The sequence below is a fragment of the Typopeltis vanoorti genome, chromosome 6 (assembly GCF_054136105.1).
Source record: "Typopeltis vanoorti isolate ZY-2024b chromosome 6, IOZ_Tvanoo_1.0, whole genome shotgun sequence".
Lineage (NCBI taxonomy): Eukaryota > Metazoa > Arthropoda > Arachnida > Uropygi > Thelyphonidae > Typopeltis > Typopeltis vanoorti.
This window is the reverse complement of record NC_143554.1, coordinates 64,452,672-64,475,812: the sequence shown is the minus strand read 5'-3', so window position 1 is coordinate 64,475,812 and position 23,141 is coordinate 64,452,672. Positions and strand designations below refer to the sequence as shown.

Genomic DNA, 23,141 nt, shown 5'->3' with positions numbered 1-23,141 from the left:
CTTAACTAATAAATGGTAACAAAATTATGTTTATGACATGTTTTGAACAACTTGTATTTGTTTATGTGGTCATAAACAAACGACCACATAATTGATTCTACAGTCCTCGGCTTGAGCCTTTATTAATTTATTGTTAATTACATGAGTTCACAGTACATATTAAATCAGTCAACATGACTACTAATTGTATCAAGATATTAATTCTTTGTTACTTTTAGTTGATTAAATGTTAAAATTTAATAAATGCTACACCATTTCCTTCCTTCTTTTTTTAACACCATGAGACATTATATTACTTTACTTAATGTATAACGCTTAAACTACCAGCAATGTGATTGACAGAGAGAAAGGGAAATTCTTCCTTTGTGGTAAGTGTGCATTTTATCCTTAAACAGTCTCTGGAACATCCTTATACAGAGTGCAGCTGGTATCATTACTTTTCATCATAAGAAACTTCTTAGACAGTTCTTCATAGCTTAACTGTTACAAAATTTTGAATCATGAATGTATTTATGGCTAGAGTATGAATAAAGCTTCATGCTAAAGTTTTATACTCCTTTTTACTTTTCCCATTCACTTAACATGTTTCAGTTACGTTATTACTCTTCGCTGTAGCTTCACTCCTGAGTTACTCTTCTTACCAGGAATTACATGTGACTTACAGCATTTCTAGACTTCTGTCATTCTAACCTGTTGTCTAGTTTCATGTTTCAGGTCTAATGTAGAAAATGTTCTTTAATTACTATTTGTAGAAAGTTAGTTTTTTTATCCTATCATCAATTTTTCCACTTGTAAAAATAGGCTACGAGTGGTATCAGATTTCTATTATTGATATCTAAACACATAAGTAAGATTCTAGATAAGTGTATTTTGCTATGTTAATTCTCTCATATTCTTAAAAATCAGTCTTAAATTCCTCACTAATTAAACAAATTGATTCTATTCTTCCATAAACAAAAACAGTTTAATGATACTAATGTACACTAATGTAACCCTTTACTACATATGGATTAAGTGATTTGTACAAGATGACCACTGGTTTGATATTACCACTAGTGTATAAGGCTGTCAAGGAATCCAGGAACAGATCCTTCTCAACCCCCCCTTTTTTTTTTTTAGCTAAGATCCAGTGCACATTCTCTTACAAAAGCAGCCAGTTTTATCTGCATTAAATACTTGTTCTATTATCTGTAATAAATTCTCCTAATTTATCTGGAAAATTCTGCATCTACAAAATCTACTGATACTTGCCTGTAAGTTTCATGTTGTTGAAGTTTTTAAAAATTTTCACACCCACTTTACAAGCTTAAAAAAAAAAACTGGGCTATTACTACTTTCATGAGATTTGCTTGAAAGTGTTTATGGTTTTTTTTGCATTTTCACTCTAATGGGAAATAATTGAGAAATTACTGTTATATGTATTCTTTACCAAGTGTGTGTAATGTTGTGATTAATGTCTTAATTCTTTTTCACAGACTGCTTGCCTTATGGTATCTATGGGACTGGAAAGACTAGCATCACTTCCTGTAAGTTTATATCTAATAAAACGTTTTATATACCTATTAATAAACTGCATATCTGATAGTATGTTTCATTTTAAAATTTTTGAAAGTAAATCCATGTATTTATTGATTTTGAGTTAAGCAAATAAAAGCCAATTATTCCTTAGGCTTAAGTTTTTAATTCTAATGATATATAATAAATATATAAAGTGTTGATATGACCAACACTTTATAAAGTATTGTATGGATTACTGTGCTCAGGTTTGGTCACCTGGGTTTCTTGGTGATGAAGAAGTGGTGGAGAGGATCTAGAGGCAAGTGGCCAAGATGCTGAGTAGTCTGTGGAATGTTCCCCATGAGGATAGATTGAGGGTTTATGGATTACAACTGTGGATTAAAACCCATATCTGCTAGTAAAATTTGTGGAATGGTTTGAGCAAACAGCTTTAGAAGTAGCACCCAAATAAATCTTTTGATGTTTTGAATTTTTACATTAATGATGTTTCAGTCATTTGGGAAAACAGCACTGAAGAATTTGCTCATTTATGAACCACTTCAGCAACTATTGTAGATAGTTACTTGAACTACATTCTGCATGATCCTTTGTTACAGTGTGTGTGTGTGTGTGTCATACATTTTTTTTTATTCATCCATCCGTCAGATCTGACATCCCATATCAGAGAATGCTAAATCTAGAATCCCTTCTTTTTCATATTCTCTGGTTTGGAAAATCAGAGCATTTGGAAAACTCCCGCTACAACCTCCACCTTCTGGCAGGTGGAGAGAATACACCTTGTGTTGCCATAATTTCTGACATGCATATTGGCAGATGTGCAACACGTTGTGACAGGTTCTTCAATCGGAACCAAATCTGTCGAATGTGTTTGTTTAGGATATATTAGTCAACAGTAATTAAGGAGATTATTATATTTGGTTGATGTATTTGAATAATTACAGGGTGTAAATATTTGAATCAACAAATTGAGCCATTCTCAAATGACAAATATAAGAGAGTAAGAACAGGCATGAATAGAAATGTTTTCATTACTGACAAATGAATAATTAATAATTTACATTGGCTGTGTGTGCGCGTGTGTGTCCTATAAGTTGCTGGGGTGGAGCAAATAACATGATCTATAAACTGAATAACATCTATAATAGGTATAAACAAAAAAAAAAGTTTAAAAAAAATATCAGGAGAGGGAGATATTTTTTTGTGAAATATAACTAACTGATAATAAACAGCGGCCATATACATTAGTAGGTCAACAAATAACTATAGGGAGGGGCTAATTCAGTGAACTAATAATGTTCATCAGGCGATTCATCTAGATGTGGCACTCATCCTGTACAATTTGTTTTGAATATTTATTTCCATGTTTTAGTTTATATTTCACTTTGTTTTCTAAGAATTTTATTTACTGATGATCCATATACACTTTGTGCATAGGAATATATGCATAAATAATTTCCAAGCATTAGAATTATTCATCCTTTTGCAAATTCTATGTTCATTACATAATTTTTTTTTTTTCTTTTTGTCAGTGACTCTTCTCTCTTATCAATAATTGTTATCTTGCATATGATAGTGTTTTGTCAGAGATCAACAGACTCAGTTCAATTTATAATATGCAAATGATTCATTATTATAACTGGAATTTTTAAATCTGTTCTTTTGATCTTTCTGAAGAATGGAAGGAAGCTATTCTTATAGCATAGCAGGTAGGAAAAAATCCCCAATAGACACTATACTGCAGAAGTAAGAAAAACAATTAGTTTTATTGTATCACTAAATATGGTACAGAGACATTTATGGTCTACATACTATATTTAGTAACAATTAGTGTAATTAGAAATAACTGGAAGGACCCTTCATAATGCTACATGGTACACAAGAGAGAGTTTTTTATTGTAGTACCAAATGCAGTACATAACTAAATACCTTTCTTCTAGCATCCTGTTTCAAATTTCCACTTGCAGAAAATACATGGTAACAACTCTTTATAATACAGTCATTAGGTATAGAAAGAAAATGATTTGTGTAAAGAAAATTTTCTAAAGCAAATAAAGATATTATTATTATTCAGGCCTTCATGGAGTTGAGACTCATCATGGGAGGACCTTCCTTGGAAACAGTCTATCATACCACTCTTTGAACTCATTGACCGTTCTTGCTCTCACCACTCCATCAGGCAATGTATTCCACAGTTCAGCCACCCTCCATGCAAAGAAACCACTCCTCACCCTCTTGCTCACAGCTTCCTTTCGTAACTTCCAGGGATGGCCCCTTGTTATCGCTCCTTCCCATTGTTCTGCCAAGTGAAAGAACTCCCCAGTGTCAATCCTGTAAATGCCTCTCAACAGTTTAAAAGTCTCAATCATATCACCTCTCCTATCCACTAAACTCTGCAGTCCACATTCCCTCAGCCGATCCTCATAACTAATGTGTACAGTCCTGAAGCCATCTTTGTTATCCACCTCTGTACCCTTCCATAGTTAATTTATCCCCTTTCAAATCCTGGGGACCAAATTTGAGAACAATAGTCTAAGTGTGGTCAGATCAGAGTCTTATACAACTGAATGATAACTCTTTTATCTCTGCAGGTCACCGTCCTTCTCAGTATTGCAGCAATCATCTGGGTTACCTTCACCACCTTTGCAATATGCTCCCTGAATTTCAGTTTTCTACCAACCATCACATTTTGCTGCATTAAAATGTTACCCCCATTCATTTGCCCATCTGTCCAGTTTATTCAAATCCTCTTGAAGGGCTGCCACATCTGCACTATTACTAATAACCCTGTCCAGCTTCACATCATCTGCAAACAACTAAATATCCCTATGCAATCCATTGGCAATGTCATTGATATAAAGGTTAAACAATACTGGTCCCAGTACCGAGCCCTGTAGAACTCCACTTGTAACCTTCTGCATCCTTGATATTGCTGCACTATACACAACTCTCTGATACCTATCAGACAGCCAGTCCTGAATCCAGTTAAGAAACCAGACATCTAAACCCCTGTGCTGTAACTTAAGTATCAGCTTATCATTTGGTACCCTATCGATTGCTTTGCAAAATCCAGAAAAATGGCAGTATATGCCTTTCCCTCATCAACAGCTCTTGTCACTTTATTATAAAAGGCAATCATATTGCTGAAGCAAGAGCATCCCTTAACAAATTCATCTTGATTCTCACAGATAACATTACATTACCCTCATCTGCACAATACTGTATATGGTCCCTCACTTAATTTGTCCAAGACCTTAACAACTCCTGATGACACACAAACTGGCCTATAATTAGACACTTCCAATCAGCTACTGCCCTTATGCATTGGCACTACCTTACCTTCCTTCCATTCCCTGGGTACCTTCCCTGTAGTCAGACTTTCATTGAACTAACAGCTCCACGTCAATGGAGCTGTTAGTTCTTTAGCACATTCTCTCAAAACCCGTGGTGAAATACCATCCAGTCCAGTAGCTTTACTGGTATCCAGAATACTATTTGGAACACACTCTCCTCTTGCACCTCTAAACCCTGAAACTGCCCTATCTCTCTAACATTAAAACCTCTTCCAGGATGAAATACTCCAATAAAGAGTTCATTGAACAACTCCACTATGTCCTCTGCATCAGTCGCTCTATTTCCATTTTTATCCAACAATGTCATTCCACAATCATTTCTTCTCCTACTGGCCACATAGCAAAAAAATTCCTTAGGATTTTCTTTGGATCTTAGTGCCAATCTTTTCTCATATTCCATTTTGCCTTCCTCACCATTCTGGTCACTCTCCTGGCCTGTGTCTTATATTCTTTGTGTATCTGTCCTCCACCCCTCTCCTTATCTCTTCCATAATCTCTTTTCAACTGCAGTTCCTGTTTGATATCATTTGTCATCCACTTTACATCAAATTGTGTCCACTTCATCATCTGTGGAATACAGCTTGCTATTGCTGCTAACAAATATTCCTTCACACTTTCCCAAGCACTAATGATATCTCGCCCTTCCAATTTCTCCCTCCATGGAACTGTTCCAAGTTGATATCTAAGACTATTATAATCACCTGCCTTATAATTCCACATACATTCCCTTTTCTTTGATACTCCTGCATGTCTATTCATTTTCCAAGTCAAAACCACACTGGGGGGGGGGGGAGAGAAATGTCATCTCAATTGTTATCAGCTCTTCTGATGCTATGACCAAATCCAAAACTCGAAGCTCTTGTTCCCTCTATTACATGTTGCCTAAGACATTTCCCATCAAGAATTCTAGAAATTCCATTCCCTTATTACTACATGCATTTTCCCCTTCCCAGCTTATACTGCTGTAGTTGAAATCTCCCATAACAATCATTTTTCTTGCACTTGCCAAGCCCAACTGTCTAAAAATCCTGTCTTGCCCACCTCTACCTCACGCCATATGCTTTCAAAACCATTAGTGTCACTGCCTTCCAAAACCTCGACTGTTACATGACGTAAGTCATCACTTATCATAAGCAGCTCTACAACCTCGTTTTCCCTTCTTATCCTGCCAAAAAATGCTGTACCCTGCTACTTCTATTCCTATTATTATGTCATCTTCCATCAACCACGTCTCGGAGATACCAATAATCTTTGGCCATGCTGATGCTATCAATATATATTGATTGCATATATCAATATATATGCTGAAATCAGTTCAGTTTGCATCTGATATCACCAAGACAGTTCACAGATGCTAACTTTACAAAATAAAATTCTACTAAAAAAGTTGTAACAAATATATTATTATTCTCTCCATAGAGTCGACAGACTCATCGTGGGAAGTTCATTCAACTGACAACATATTTATCATATAGGATTTTAAAGTCCTTAACACTCCTTGCATTAACAACACATTCTGGTAATGCATTCCATTCACTGACAATTCTCCATGTAAAAAATCTACTCGTCACACCCTTCTTCACCACACTTTTACATAACTTCCAGGAATGACCTCTGGTTCTTTCCCTCTCACCTTCTATTATTTTTATAATCCCCCTCTGGATTAATCTGATAAAATCCTCTAACTAACTTAAACATCTCTATCATATAACTTCTCTTCCTCTTATCCACTAAACTCTGCAATCCACATCTCTTCAAAGTTTTGATGTTGTCTTAGTCACTTGCCTCTGGACCCTCTGCAATGTCTCCACATCACATTGAAAACCAGGTGACCAGAACCAGATCTGAGCACTGTAGTTTAAGTGTGGTCTGACTAGTGCCTTATACAGTGCACAACTATTTCCTTATCCTTGCATGTTAGAGTACTGCTTATCACAGCACTACGATGTGCAACCTTTGCAACCCCAATATGCCCTCTAAACTTCAGTCTACTGTCAACCATCACTCCCAAATCTCTAATCGCATCCACTACCTGCAGTATGGCACCATTGATATAGTGCACAGCATTATATTTCTGCACTCCAAAATGCAACACCTTGCACTTATTGATATTAAAACTACAACCCCCACTCATTTGTCCAAGTAAAAAGTCTATTCAAATCTTCCTGAAGCAGTGCTACTTATAATTCTTCCCAACTTTGCATCATCAGCAAATAACTGAAGATCCTCAGTCAGACCACATGATATATCGTTTACAAACAAGTTAAACAGCAGGTCCCCATGAACAGAACTCTGGGTCATGCCACTGGTTACCCTTCTTTCTTGAGACACTGCTCCATCATACACAACCTGCTAGTATCATTCAGAGAGCCAATCTCTGATCTATCTAACCAATATACTGTCTATTGCCATCTTCTGCAGCTTGTACACCAACTTATCATGTGGTAATCTATCAAATGCTTTTGCAAAGTCTAAAAATATCACTGTATATGATTCTCCCTTATCTAACACACTTGTCACTTTATTATAAAATGCAAGTAAATTACTGAAGCAGGACCTATCCTTTACAAATCCATGCTGATCTTCATAAAGAATGCCATGTCCATCAACCCAATTCTGTATTCCATTCGTTACCAATCTCCAACACCTTGACCACAATGGCAGTTATATAGACTGGCCTATAGTTGGAGACTTCTGTCTTAGAACCATGCTTGTGGAGTGGTACTATTTTGCCCTCTTTCCATTCATTAGGAACCCTACCCACTACAAGACTTTCATTAAATAACCAGGTCAAGGGCATCACCTTGTGCTGCTGCGACCACATCTTCAATCTCATATCCATCTTCCTCCTGAGATAGCATATAAACTGTGTGAAAATACATCTGTCCCGCATGAACTTGACATACATACACTGAAGCAAATTCCTGCAAACACTGTCTGTTGAAATCAGTTCAATTTGCATCTTGAATTGTCTAATATCACTAAGACAGTTCGGTGGACATTGCTCAACATCAACAAGTTAAAATGTTCTTACTGCATTTTGTAGCATTAATTTATGGCTACTGACTTCTTTGATTATTCATAGCTAAAGTTGTTTTCTGTAGTACAAACAGTGAGGTCATTTTCCATGAGGATTTCAACATCTCTTGTCCAAATTAGCTTCCCTTCCATTCTCCAATTCCACTGATTCAAACTAGAAAGAATGATGATTTTGCTTTTAATGGTGATCTAACACAAATGGTCTATCTGCTGATCAGAATATTGGATAATCCTCACCATCTTCCTAACACCCTGAACTTTTCTTAACCAGCTGTCCTTCCCAATATGCTTCAGACGTTCACTCTTCTTTTGGTAACTCAGGTCATAATCTTATCTAAGTTTCATTTGCTATGGAACAGTCATCCTTCACTCAGCTGGTATGTTCTTTGACGCTATAATGGGATGACCTCTGATTTCTTCATCTCCTATCCATGGTTTATTTCTGTTTGTTCTCTTGATCTCAAGGCTTCATTCCTTCCATTCATCCAGAATCCCTACTGCTATGTAGGCCTTAGTTCTTCAAAAAGTATCCTAATCCAGTCCAAGAAAATATGGATCATCACAAGTGGCTTTAGACAAATTTCACCTTTGAAGTTAGTTTACACCGTACTTCACATTATTTTCAAAACAAACCCATTAAGGTTTAAATTTAAATTGATGCTATCCAGAAAAGCGCAATGTTTTATATATGATTCTCTCCATTTCTCCACAGATTCAACTTTGCTCACAAAAATATCTGTGAAAAATTGCAGGCATTTATTTTTCTGTCCTGTGCCTTTTTCTGTTCATGTTTCCATGTGCATGTTCTACTGAAACAGTTTTAATGTGGGGGGAACCCATCCAAAAGAGGTTATTACTCATCCATAGTATTAGTGCTTATGCATCCATCTATTCATTGGACATCAACAGATATGTGCCACATCAGTTTCCAGGTGGTCCTGCTGTATGTACTTTTCTGGAGGCTTCAGCTCTCTGAAGAATCAGTTACTCATTCGCAGTATTAGTGCCTATCCATCCATCTATTCATTGGACAGCAACAGATGCTGTATTGTCACTCAAATGCTTGATGTGCCACATCTGTTTCCACATGGTTTATTTGTATGCTTTTTTTGGAGACTTCAGCTCTCTGAAGATCATTCACTCCAGACACACCATCCATTCAATCATCTCATTGGTCTACCCTTAACTCTTTTTCCTTTCTTTACCTTCTATTACTGTTTTGAGAAGTCTTTCTATCCTTTCACTGTGTCCAAAGTACTTTATCTTTCCTCTGTCAATATCCTTAAGGTGCCTTAAAAGTTCTGCTGATCCTTTCTAGTACCTATCTGTTTGTCCGCTTTTCAGTATATATGATATTCTCAACAGCCTTCTGTAACACCACGTCTCAAAAGCAGCTATCCTTTTTCTGTCAGACTTCTTTAGGTTCCAAGTCTCGCATTCATAAGTCTCTGTTGGAAAAACAGCTGCAGCCACAATCCTCAACTTTGTTCCTGTTGAGATAGATCCATACATTTAGATTTGAGAGAAGTCTCTGATTGCTGTTTTAGGCCATTCCTGTTCTTCTGACGTATTCTGAACAGCAATTCTTTGCATTAATAATGGTTCTCAGGTACTCAAACTTACTGATTTGTTCAATTCATTCTACATAAAGGTACACTCGTTTCTCAGGAGCTTCCCTGTCTGTGTTTCCTTTGAGAATTATAATCTTTGTCTTGCTGGGATTGAGCTTGAAGTCCTCTGTTCTTACTGATCTCATTAACTTTATCAAGAATTTGTTCTAGTTCGTCCTTGTATTACTTATTCATTATTAAAGGAGCTCTGCATCATCAGCATATCTCAGATTAGTGATCAATCTAACACATATCTTAATTCCTGTCTTAAGCATCTATTGCTAAATGTATGCTATCCTCAGTCTAGATACTAAACATGTGAGGAGAAAGTAGGCATTCCTGCCTAACTCCCTTTCTAACCTGAAGCCAATCAGTTAATCCAACACACGTTCTTACTATAGCTTCTTGCTCACTGTACAAGTTAGCTATCAGCCTGATTGTGTGTTGAGGAAAACCGATTTTCATTACTTCCCACAGTTTCACATGTTGGACACAGTCAAAGGTTTTAGAATAGTCTATGGAACACATTACCATAGGAGTCAAAATTCTTTATACTTTTCTATGATCTGTTTAAGCAAAGGATCTGATCTCTAGTACCTTTACCTTTCTTAAAAGCTGCTTGTTCCGCAGGCATCTATGCCTCAACTTTAGCCTCAGTCCTATTTAAAATGATCCTTAATAAAATCTTGCTTGCATGAGAGATTAAACTAATAGTTCTATAGTTTGTGCAATACTTCATATCTCACTTATGTAGAAGTATGAAAACTGACTTCTTCTAGTCTCTAGGCCAGGATCTTGTCTCCATATCCTTGTAATCAATCTGTGAAACATTCTTATCCTTTGTGACTTTAATTGACTCTGCTGGAATTCCATCTGCACCCAGAGCATTATTGCCATTCAGCTGTTTAACTGCTCTCTCAACCTCGTGCCTTGGTGGAGGAGGTTCAATTCCACATTGAAATTTTCCTGGTGAGAAGGCTCTGCCAAATCTTCCTTATCCTCTCTACTGTACAGTTCCTCATGGTATTCTTTCCGTTTGCTTTTTTTTTTATTTTTATTTCCAGTACTTCTGTTAGTACTGCTCCATTCTGGTCTTGATGACATTCAATTTGGGCTTAAATTTGTGCTTTAGGTCACAAACTTCAAAATATCCTTTTATATATATATATATATATATATATATATATAAATGAGATATATATATGAGAAAATTGCTATGAGAGAGGATTTGAAGGAATTACTAGAGGTAGCAAAAGAAAAGAGTGAGAGAGTTAGGATAGTGAGTCTGTTACCATGGTATGACAGAAGAGTTGAGAAGGAGGGTCATAATTGCAAATGACTTTGTGCAGGTTATGCAGAAGAAGTGGTGTGGAGTGAGTTTGATGGGCAAAAGGATTTATATAAGATGGATGGTTTGCATTTGAATGGATTTGGTGTGTGGAGACTTGAAAAATTGTTGTTGAATGAAGTGGATGTGTAGAATCAGGGAAACTAGATTTATTAAGGGGGTGGGGAGTAGGGAGGCAGTTGAGTGTATGAATGTGTATAATATGCACGAGCAAGTACAAAGGACAACAAATCAGAATGGGATAGTCAGTATAAGGCATCAAAATAGGGGTGGGACTAACGGCTTCTGCAATTCATGTATACTAATGCCAGGAGTATTAGGAACAAGAAGGAAGAATTTTTGGCCTTGGTTGGCTCTTCCAGGCCACAGGTTATTGGCATTAGTGAAACATAGCTGACAGAAGATGATATAGCTAGTGGGATTGAATGTGAGGGGTATAATGTGTTTAGGAGTGACAGGGAGAATAAAATGGGGGGGGAGGAGTGTTATTGATGATAGCTGATGAACTGCAGCCAAGGAGAATAGAAGTAACTCCAGGATAGAGAAAAGAGCACAGTTGAGGCTATTTGGTGTGAGATTGAGGCTAGCAGAACAAAATATAATTTGGTGCTGCTATAGACCAGGTGATGGAATAGATGGTGGAGACAGTATGCATAAGCAAATAGAAGCAATGAGTGGAAGGAGGTTAATTATTATGGGGTATTTCAACTATGGTAACATTGATTGAAAGGAGGAAAGGACACATGGGAGGAAGGAATTGGATTTTATGCAGTGATTAAGGGATAACTATCTGTGACAACATGTAATGGAAAATACTAGGGGTCAGAGAGTTCTTGACCTAGTAATTGCATCTGAGAATTTGGCTGTAACGAATATGACCACGTTGCCACCAATTGGTGAGAGTGATCGTAGAGTCTTGACTTGGGAGGTGGCTAAATGTGTGTAATTTTCAATTAACACAGGGTACAGGTGGAATTACCAGGCTGGTAAGTATGACAAGCTTAGGAGTTTGCTTGGTTCAGTGCCATGGCATGTAAAATTGCAAGGGCTGGATGTTGATAGTGCATGGGAGGTGGTTAAGGAGTGTTTGCAGGAGGCAATGGCTGACTGTATACCTCGAGTCCGAGGTATACAGTCAGTATTGGTATCGGAGTCAGTAATTCAAGTAGGGGTTAAATGGATGAATAACACCATTAAGCTTGATCCATTACAAAAAAAAATAACCAACTGTGGAGAGAATTTAAGGAGAAAGGTGACCTGCAGACACATGAACGGTATAAAGCGCAGGCCAGAAGGATAACGAGTGTGGTAATAAAAAAAAAAAAAAAGCAAAAGCGGATTATGAAAGAAAATTAGCCGTGCAAGCTAACGAGAATCCCAAACATTTTTTTTGTTATGTTGCAAGTAAAAGAAAAAATGTACACGGCAGAATGATTTTAAAGAATGCCGATGGTAGGGAGGTAACCGAATCAGTTGATATAGTGGAATTACTGAGCGAGACTTTGTAAGAGTATATCATCCAGGTGGTGACATTGCAGGAATAAAGGAACCTATAGCTTATACAGGAATTGTGGTGAATGAAGTGGAGGTGAATAGTCAATTACAAAACCTCAATGTCAACACATCTGTGGGATTGGATGGTATACCAGCTTGTGTCATACGTGAAGTGGCTAAAGAATTGTCAGTGCCCTTGACCATTTTGTTTAATTTGAGTCTCGGGTCTGTTTTAGTCCCGAGGGGGTGGAAAGAGGGGGATAATAGTTTCACTGTATAAAGGCGGGCCCAAGATTGCTGTTGTAAATTACCGACCGATCAGCATATCAGGAATCGTTATCAAGGTCTTGGAGAAATGGTTAAGAGGAAAATACAAGATTGGATAGATGAAAATGGGATACTGTATCGGGGTACAGCATGGTTTTGTGAAGGGTAGGTCATGCCTCAGTAACTTGCTCACATTTTATAACACAGTGACGGCTGAACTGTATAAGGGTAATAGGTTTATAGTGATTCTACTGGACCTTGCTAAGGCCTTTGACAGGATAGCACATGGAATTCTAATCAGTAAACTGCAGCATATGGGGATGGATATAGGATTGGTGAGATGGATAGGAGGGTGGTTGATGGAGAGATATCAGAGAATGATTTATTCAGGAGTAGAGTCCAAAAGACGGCCTGTGACTAGTGGTGTGCCACAGGGTTCTGTTCTTGGACCACTACTGTTTAATTTGTTCATTAACGATATAGGAAAGAATCTGAGAGGAGCTGTTCATTTGTTTGCTGATGATGCAAAGTTGGGTAGAGCAATAGTGAATGCACAGGATGTCAAAATTTTGCAGGATGATTTGGATAATTTGGAGGACTGGGCTAAGGAGAATGGATGTCAATTTAATGTGGCAAAATGTAAGGTTATGCATTTTGGGGTGAAAAGATTAGCAGCTGTATACCACATTGGTGGAAAAGTGCTCCAGGAGATTGATGAGGCCAGGGATTTGGGAGTGTTGGTGGATAGGGAGTTAAAGTTTGGGGGCACATTGCAAAAGTGGCTAAATCAGCTCATCAAATCACTTGGTTGCTGAAAAATATTTTGACGAGCAGAGACAAACAGGTTATTGTTCCTCTGTATCGAGCTTTGATAAGACTGCATCTAGACTACTGTGCCCAGATATGGGCACCAGGGTTTCTTATGGATGGGGAGGAGGTGAAGAGGATTCAGAGACAAGTGACCAATACGATAGCAGGTCTATGGAGTGAACCTTATGAGAACAGGTTGAAGATTTTTTGGGTTGCAGAAATTGGTTGATAGGCAGAAAAGGGGGGGGGTATGATTGAGACATTCAAATTACTGAAGGGTTTTTACAAGATTAATTCAGAAGATATTTTTGAGAATAGGACTGGTTGTGGGAGGACTAGGGGCCATCCATGGAAGCTGGACAAGAGTGTGGTTAGCAAGGTTGTTCGAAGTAGGTTTTTTTACTTCGAGAGTGGTGAATGAGTGGAATAAGCTGCCAGAGTATATTGTGGGTGCCATGACTGTAAATGAGTTCAAGGCAAAGTATGATAGATATTGTGTGAATGTTGAATAGTTGTTCTTGACGTGATATTAGGGCCTCCCTCGATGAGTCTAAGGAACTCCTTGAAGTTGCCCGTAATAATAATTGTGCCTCCTCATGTGGAATTCTATCTCTTCACATTTATTAGTATAAAAATTTTTCTTGTCCTGTCTGATGGCTCTTCTGTCTTCACTATATATTAGTACCTATAGTGCACTAATACCATGGAGACAACCATCCACATCACCATCAGCCTTTCATCATTCATCCACTTTTCCTTAAACCTGTAATGACACAAGTGGCTGCTGGTCAGCATCCATGCCCAGTTCAACTGCTACTGAATCCACTTCATGTCTTACTCCTTTTGTTCCTTTTACTTCTGTTTTTGGGAGCAGTCTACTTCACGTTGTTTCTCAAAGACTTCAGTCTGCAGCTATTCAAGGAGCACGTTGAAAAGTTATTTTTGTCTCTCCTTAAGCCACTTCTCACACAAGACTGTGCTTATAAGTACATCAGTGTTGCTGTTTCTTGTGTATGGTATCGATGTGTGTGTGTATATATATATATGTAATTATATGCTTCAACTCGGTTGTTGTGATACATTTTTAAAAATAGATTTAATGACTTAAAAACCGAGATTACTTTTAAAGATTTAATAAGATTAATACAACTAGTTTCGGCTTATAATAGCCTTCATCAGGTATTCTTAAAGGAAGAGAATAGTAATAAATATTGAAGTATCTAAAAACTTGAAAATACAGGTAAAAAATCGCCACTCATAATTGATACATAAAAAACGTATTTTTTCAAGTTGTTCTAACAGGCGTGCCATTGTTTATTGCAAGTATGCGTGCAGACTCACGTGAACGCCAATATTGAATAACTGCAGCATGGCTATCTGGGATGTTATAACTCAAATTGTTGTTTAAGTGGACAGGATTCAGAAGGATTTCCCTTGATTCTATAATTTTTCTCTCAAACTCATCATCAGAGCGAAAAATATTTTCTGATCTATCCCAGCAAACGGAGTGGCTTTGTTGATCATCATTAGGATTATTTGAAAAAAGAACATGACTGGATAACGCAGTTGCATGAGATCTTCTGTAAGAGATGTCTCTTTTATGCTCTTCTATACGTTGCTCAACAGATTTGTTAGTTTGTCCGAAATAAGGGATATTGCAATCGCACCATAATTTATATACACCTGGAAATTTTAGGTTGTGATGAGGAGGCTTTGGATGGCTGATAACTTGGAACTATATTTACCTTAGGACACAGAGCACGCTCTCTCTTGAATGAACAAGATGAACTACAAAAAGAAATAAATCAACTCTCTCTTATCTTTAAACAAAATGGTTACTCTGAAAAAACAATTAAGAAATTTCTTCTGGATCCTCCTAGACAGTGCACCACAGAAACTAGTAATTTTAAAGGCAGCATCTCCATCCCATATATTAGCACAGTCTCTAACAAATTAGCAAAAGTCCTTAAAAATATAACATCAAGACGTTCTTCACCACCCTTCCAAAAATTCGTTCTCTAATCAGCCATCCAAAGCCTGCTCATCACAACCTAAAATTTCCAGGTGTATATAAATTATGGTGCAATTGCAATATCCCTTATTTCGGACAAACTAACAAATCTGTTGAGCAACGTATAGAAGAGCATAAAAGAGACATCTCTTACAGAAGATCTCATGCAACTGCATTATCCAGTCATGTTCTTTTTTCAAATAATCCTAATGATGATCAACAAAGCCACTCTGTTTGCTGGGATAGATCAGAAAATATTTTTCGCTCTGATGATGAGTTTGAGAGAAAAATTATAGAATCAAGGGAAATCCTTCTGAATCCTGTCCACTTAAACAACAATTTGAGTTATAACATCCCAGATAGCCATGCTGCAGTTATTCAATATTGGCGTTCACGTGAGTCTGCACGCATACTTGCAATAAACAATGGCATGCCTGTTAGAACAACTTGAAAAAATACAACGTTTTTTATGTATCAATTATGTGTGGCGATTTTTTACCTGTATTTTCAAGTTTTTAGATACTTCAATGTTTATTACTATTCTCTTCCTTTAAGAATACCTGATGAAGGCTATTATAAGCCGAAACTAGTTGTATTAATCTTATTAAATCTTTATAAGTGATCTCAGTTTTTAAGTCATTAAATCTATTTTTAAAAAAAAAAAAATATATATATATATATAGTAAGTCCTCGACTTATATGATTCATAGATAAGCATTTGCAGTTCTTGACCAGCAATGGTCACAAATCAAGCACCTTTTTGAACATAATAGATGGCTAAGTAACCTGATACATAAGATGGCCTAGTAACCAGATACACAGCTGATAGTGTTTTCACCATTTTTACTTTGAGTACAAGTTGTCCTGTTAGTGAGCATATGTAGTACTTATTGTAAACAAAATATAAACCTTAAATATGTCCTGAGAAATGTAAAAGTGATATGAATTTATGTACTCACAAGTGGTAAGAAGAGGTGCATTACAACAGACAAAAGTAGAAATTATTAAATGACATGAAAAAGGTAATAAGTTCATAAACATTTCATGTACTTGAATGAATGAATAGACTGTTAGAGAGATGATAAAGATTGTTTGGATTATGCAGCAGATGAAAAGTTCACTTCCAATGCATTCCATGGTCATTTAAAAAAAAAAAGCACGTTAATAGAAATAAAAAAAAAATATTGGTGATAGATTGCTACCATTAAGTCTTGTGCTTATATAAGAAAAAGCCTTGTGTCATTTTTGATGAAAATTAAAGCATAAACGTGGTGAGATGTCATTGATTTCATTATAAGCTCAGGTGGTTTCAAAGATTTTAGAGGCACATTAAACTACATACTAGAGTGACTGATGAGGTGGATGATGCATACACTATAACAGCTAAGGAGTTCTTCCCTAAGACTTGGGGAATAAAATTATTTCTGCATTAAAAAAAAGGATTACCAGATTGATAAAATGCCAGATTGATCTTACATATAATAATGAAAAAACTATGCCAGCATTTAAAATATCAAAGGACAGCTTTATGCTTCTTTTTGGTGAAAATGCTGCAAAATAAAACTTGCTAGTTTATCATAATGAAACCCAAGGGTCTTCAGAAATATTTCATAGGCATTGCTACTTGTTGTATGGAAATCGGATGAAAAGTTCGGGGACTTTTCAGGACAAGTTTCCCCATCATTTATTTAATCATGAGATTGAAAAATATTACAAGAAAATAACCTACAATTTAAAATGTTACTGCTGATGGATAATGCATCTGATTATCCAGCAATTATGTGTGAATATCATGAAAACATAATTGTAATATTTGCCTGAAAATACAGCTTCCCCTCCTTCAATCCATGGATCAAAGTCTCACAGACTCAAAAAAAACATTACCTATGACAACATTGAAACAGGTAGTAATGGCCACTGAAGGACAGAATGCTAAATTGTTAAAGCAATTCTGAAGAACATAAAGATGTAATTAGACCTCATGGAAATGACCAGAACATCAGAATTAAACTTAGAAAAATGACTTCATTGAATTCTTGCAAACTTATACAAAGGCATTGTGCAACGATAGAATTTGATAGAGCTTGAAGGCAAAAGAAAAAAATGAGGTTTCAGATGGAGAAGAAGTTGAACTACCAAAAACTAAGAGTAATCAGATTGCAGAATGCTTTAAAATGATTAAGCTTAAAGGCCTAGGATCTAGACACTGAATGGTTGGCACACGTGTTTGGAACAGTACATGCTATTTCATTGCATGACATGCAATAGTATGTACTGTTCCAAACGCTTCTGCCAACTGTTTGAGTCTTTATACGTTGGACAAGTACTTCAAGGTGACATCAACACATCTGCAGAGTAGAATATGTTACAATATGTTACAAATGATTAACATGTATATATGTATTCATAATGAACATATAGTATTGTATATATTAGATTTCTTACACTTGCATGTGTTTTTATTTTTATTTACTCAATAGGATACTGAATAAAGTTTTGTTTACTAAATTTTCTTTTACATAAGCAGAACTTGTTTTGTTTAATAATTCTTTGAAACAAACATATACATTGTGTTTAAGCACTGTTCAATTTATGCCAATCTTCAACTTACATAAAACCTTCAGACTTTGTAAATCAAACTGCAATAAAGGAAAAAAAATCATAATTTTATTTCTGTATTGAATAATATCATTCTTCATTATACTCGAAAATTCATAAATATCAGACTATATAATGCTATTCACCACAAGATAAAAACCAACAAATTTGCCAACAAATATGGAATGCTGTTTTCTGAATGATCAAACCAGCATTGAGTCAGTCAGGTGCAGTAAGAATTCTAAAACACAAAAGGAATTTAAAACATAATTCTATTAAAGAGTAAGTTTTTACAACTAAAAGATGGGTAATGGCAAGAGCATGTGCTGCTTAACAAGCAGACATAAGATTTATGGAAGCACTTGCTGTGTCCTTTGTAAGCAAAGAATCAAGAATATTGCTGTAATACTTAGTGATATCAGTTTAAGGTAGTATTTAGACTCATATCTAAAAGTTCCTAAATTATAGCTATTATAGATCTCAAGACTAAGCAAGCTGTTTAGGAACAGTACAACAAGAAACATGCAGCATCGTTAACAAAATGATATTTGTTTGGACTTCTAGTATAGATTTATATATTTCTCTTAAAAAAAAAATGGTTGAGGTAATATTCATTTATTTTTATATTAAATATGTAGTTGGTGGTGAATGTGGAAATTATTAATACTGTAAGTTAAATGTGGCATTATGACCAAAAAGGATCTAACAGTTATATAGATTGTGCACTTTGAAGATGGCATGCTCTTATTAATATTTTTCATATGTCTGATACATGTATTTCTTCAGGAAATATTGTTAAGTTGAATTGCTATAATCTGTTAGGGGTAAGACACATACATTATCTACCAGTAATTGTCCTGACACTTGAGCAATTTACAGTTGATACCAGCAGGCGAACCCTAATATCAGGTATGTCCACCTTTGGCTTTGATCACCTCCTGCACCCTTTGAGAGAGGCTTTCCACAAATGTGTGGCAGACATCAGATGGAATTTGTCTCCATTCCTTCATCAAAAGCAGCACTGAGTTCAGCAACAAATCAAGGCCGTGCTGCTCTGGGCCTCAATCACTGCTCCAATTCATCCCACAGTTGTTCGATAGAATTGAGGTAAGGACTCTGTGCAGACCAGGCGAGTCATTTAACACCCATCTCTTCATATCCATAACTGCTGCAGCTTTGTGGATGGGACATTATCGTCTTCATAGTAACACGCGTCTGTTCCATATCAGGTGCTGCCTGCACTGTGTAGGCAGCACCTGATTATCCAGAATATCAGGAACTGAGCTGACTTCATGGAACAACAGACAACGATCATTGGTCCCACTCCAAACCAGTTGAATGCCCCCCCCACACACACACTATTACTTCCCCACCACCAAACTGTACTTTGAGTACAACGCATTGTGGTAACAAGCGTTCATAAGGCTGCCTCTAAACCCACACCCTACAATCAGACTGGAAACAGGTGAACCTTAATTCATTGCTCCAGAGTACCATTTTCCACTGGTCATTTGTCCAGTTCACATGCTCTTTGCACCAGGCCAGATGAGCTGCCTTGTTTGTTGTGATGTTCAGCTTGTGTGCTGCTGCTCTTCTGCAGAAACAGTAAATGGAGTTCCTTTCATACAGTATTAGTGCTCACGACGGTGTTACCGGTGCTCTGGAACTCATCATGGATGGTATATTATAATAACTTATAACTTTTAGACATTAAGCACAAGACTTTATTATATTATAAAGTCTTGTGCTTATAAGCACATCACTGTTGCTATTTCTTGTGTATGGTATTGATGTATACAGTAAGTCCTCAACTTACATGATTCATAGATAAGCAGTTGCAGTGCTTGACTTGTGACCAGAATATGTCTTATCTTGTGCTTATAAGCACATGGGTTTTTGTGTGCTATCCATTTTAACATCCTCCTTCTCCTGTCAGTCATTTTTGGCAGCCACCCTGGGTGTTTTCCTGCACTAGTGATGCCAGAATATCTCCATTTGTTGAACACATTGCCAACCATTCATTTTGGATGCTACAGTTGAGTGGCAGTAGCATGTATGGATGTGTCGCCAATGTGACAGCTCACAATGACATCTCTCTGTCGCCGAGTTCATGTCGTGTTGCCATATCACCTGTATTCAACTGCTATGATAAAATACTGCTTCCTGATACTATCTGTACACCAGTTTTTGTTATTAATAAACCTAGAATGTTCCATAACTTCAAATAACAGAGGTGTCTGGACAATTATTGGTAGATAGTGCATTACATCAACTCATAGCAAATATTGTTAAAACAAACCCCTATTTATAACCACTATTACAAAATTAAGCAGGATAAAAATGGATATCACATTGAAAAGAACAGTATGTAAGAAAGTTTTAAGAAGAAGTCAAATAGCTTTTACAAGTAAATTGTATACTTGACTATACAAACCTTATTAAAAAAAAAAATTAAACAAATTGAAAACAAGAATCAAACCTTGGAATCTCATTGGCAAACTCTGAAAAAGACATTGATTTATTCAGCTAGGGAGGTATGTGATGAAGTTGTCTGCAAGGATAGAAACATAAGAATACCATGGTAGACACAAGAAGTTAAAGAAGCAGTCCTGGAAAAAGAAGAAAGCATACCAAAATTCCTAGCAAATAAGTGCAGATGCCCTTAAAGAACACAGAGAAAAATGTAAAGAGAGCTAAGCTGTGTGTAAAAGTCATGAAGAGACTTTGGTAAGAATATAGAAAATAAATATCATGAAGGTGGCAAAATATTCTGGAGGCTATTGAAAAAGCTGAGAAATGGAGGAAAGAGTACTGTAAATGAATCAAAGATGATAAAGGTGACATAAACTGAAAATTGGGCTGTCCTAGATGTCTGGAATAATTACTTTGAAAGAATGTTAAATGAAACAAGCAGTGACAGAACCATACTAGAAAAGTTTCAAGAGGAATGCAAAGAGGAGTACATATTAACACTTGAGGTAGAAAAAGCCATCAAAACTTGAAATGTGTGAAAGGTAGCTGGAATAAATGATATTTGACCAGAAATGCTTAAGTATGAAGGTATAAAAGTTTTGCAGTGGCTGCACTGCATAATTCAGAGGGCCTAGTCAGAAGTGAAATTCGCAGTGATTGGAGTAGAGCTCTCATAGTATCCATCTATAAAAAAGGGAATGAAACCAAATGTGAAAATTTCTGTACTGGGTGTTCCAGGTAAGTAAGATTTATGCAAGCATACTTGAGAAGAGGTTGAAAAAGATTGTGGAAGAGAAACTTGGAGAAGAACAAGCTGGGGTTAGGCCAAATAGAGGTTGTCAAGATCAGATTTCACTTTAAGACAAATAGTTAAGAAATCATAGAAATATGAAAAGGATCTGTACTTAAGTTTTGTAGATCTGGAAAAGGCATGTGACAGTTTTAAAAAGCTTTTCTCTGGGCAGGTGCCCAGAGAAATGTTTTGTTAAAACACTACAATTATATGGGCTGAATGGAATATTATACAGAGCAATACACAGTCTATATTTAAATTGTCAGTCAGTAGTTAGAATTAAAGGAAATACAGGAAGATGGCTTGATGTAAAAATCAGGGATAAGACAAGGATGCACATTATCTCCACTCTTATTCATCATCTATATGATCACAATATGAAAGAAAGTGACAGCAAGCTTTATTGCTGTCACTTTCTTTCATAATGTGATCTTTATTCTTAATTATCTCCAATTCTAAGCAATTTTCTTTATTGCTTAGAATTGGAGATGTCAAACTTAGCTCTTTGCTTTATGTAGATGAAGTACTCCTAAACACATGCTAGTGCAAGTCTTCAGGATTCACAAACTAAATTGAATAACAGCTATAACAAATTTGGCATGAAAATCAGCAGTAAAAAGACCAAAACTTTGAAAATAGGTAGGCACATAGAAAACTTCAGATGCATTCTGAATGGAGGCCTATGGAATAAGTAAAATATTTTAGCTCTTTAGGCATTTTTTTGTGAAGATGGCAGATTAAATTTGGAAATAGACAATAGAATAAGCAAAGCTATATTGCAGGTAGCCAGCTAAATAAATTTATATGGAATAATAGAGAAATTAGCCAAAACACTAAATAGGTATATAGAATGTTTTTTAACCAGTTTTAAGTTATGGATCTGAGAGTTGTGTTAGAAATAAAGCACTTGATCAAAGACCAGAGGCCACAGAAATGAGAGTTCTGAGAAAAATTACAGTTCAGAACTGATGACATCAATGGCAGAATTATATTAAAAATGAAGATATTAAAAAGGAACTTGACATTATTAGCATTCAAGATCTGTTGGTAGAGCATCTAAGGTGATATGGCCACTTAAATAGAATGGGTGTAGAAAGGTTAGCAAAACAAGTGTTTGATGCCAAGATTGCGGGAAAGAGACCCAGAGGAAGACCAAGGTCTAGGTTGATTGATTCGACTTTTCATCTGTCGACCTAGACCTTGGTCTAGGTCGACAGATAAAAAGTGCCTTAGAAGCACGAAATGCTAGATATGACGATATTGGAGTGCTGACAAGTAATAAATTGATTTTGAGGAAAATTGTTAATAGGAGCTTAATAATAATGTAAACTTAATCATGCAGTGCTGCCATAGTAACCTGAACACACATTGGGGGGGTACATATCAGGAAATTGATAATGCTGATGACTAGAGTGCTATGGAATAATACTGTTTTAAAGAAAATTCATTGTAACAAACTATCCACTGTTACAAATTATTCCTGTATTCCTTAACTAGTCTGTCATAATGACAGTAACTATACATATATGCATGCATCCAGTGGATTAAGTTATATTTTAGTGATACTGTTCACTTGTTTCATTAATGAGACTATATTTTAAATGCCAATAATTCAAATTTAATAGGTTAATAGCAGTCAGATTTTGCATAGTAGTAGTTGCTCAGGATAAATCACACTGATGCTTGATGGTACATTGACCTCAGTCTGTATAACTATAAAGGAAACGACTCAAGACTGTTTAAAAAGTATATTTAATGTAAACAAAATCCCTCTCTCATTTCCTGGTGTATATATAGCTTCCTGTTCCTGCAAGTTGGCCTACTATAGTCA

At 36.2% G+C, this 23,141-nt stretch overlaps 2 protein-coding genes across 7 annotated transcripts in view; one reads left to right on the top strand and one right to left on the bottom strand.

Annotated features, from left to right (window-relative positions):
• LOC150105499 (prostatic acid phosphatase-like) overlaps window positions 1-23,141 on the bottom strand; it is a 381,909-nt gene that overhangs the window by 7,113 nt on the left and 351,655 nt on the right. The window lies entirely within an intron of this gene.
• The window catches only part of LOC150105500 (natural resistance-associated macrophage protein 2-like), a 244,546-nt gene that overhangs the window by 135,270 nt on the left and 86,135 nt on the right, over window positions 1-23,141 (top strand). For all 6 annotated transcript variants that reach the window (XR_016548450.1, XM_090394214.1, XM_090394215.1 and 3 more), the window contains exon 13: window positions 1,476-1,526. Coding sequence is in view for 5 of the 6 variants with exons in the window: in XM_090394214.1 (XP_090250340.1) it covers window positions 1,476-1,526 (51 nt within the window). In the remaining variant the exon portion in view is untranslated. The remainder of the gene's footprint in view (window positions 1-1,475; window positions 1,527-23,141) is intronic.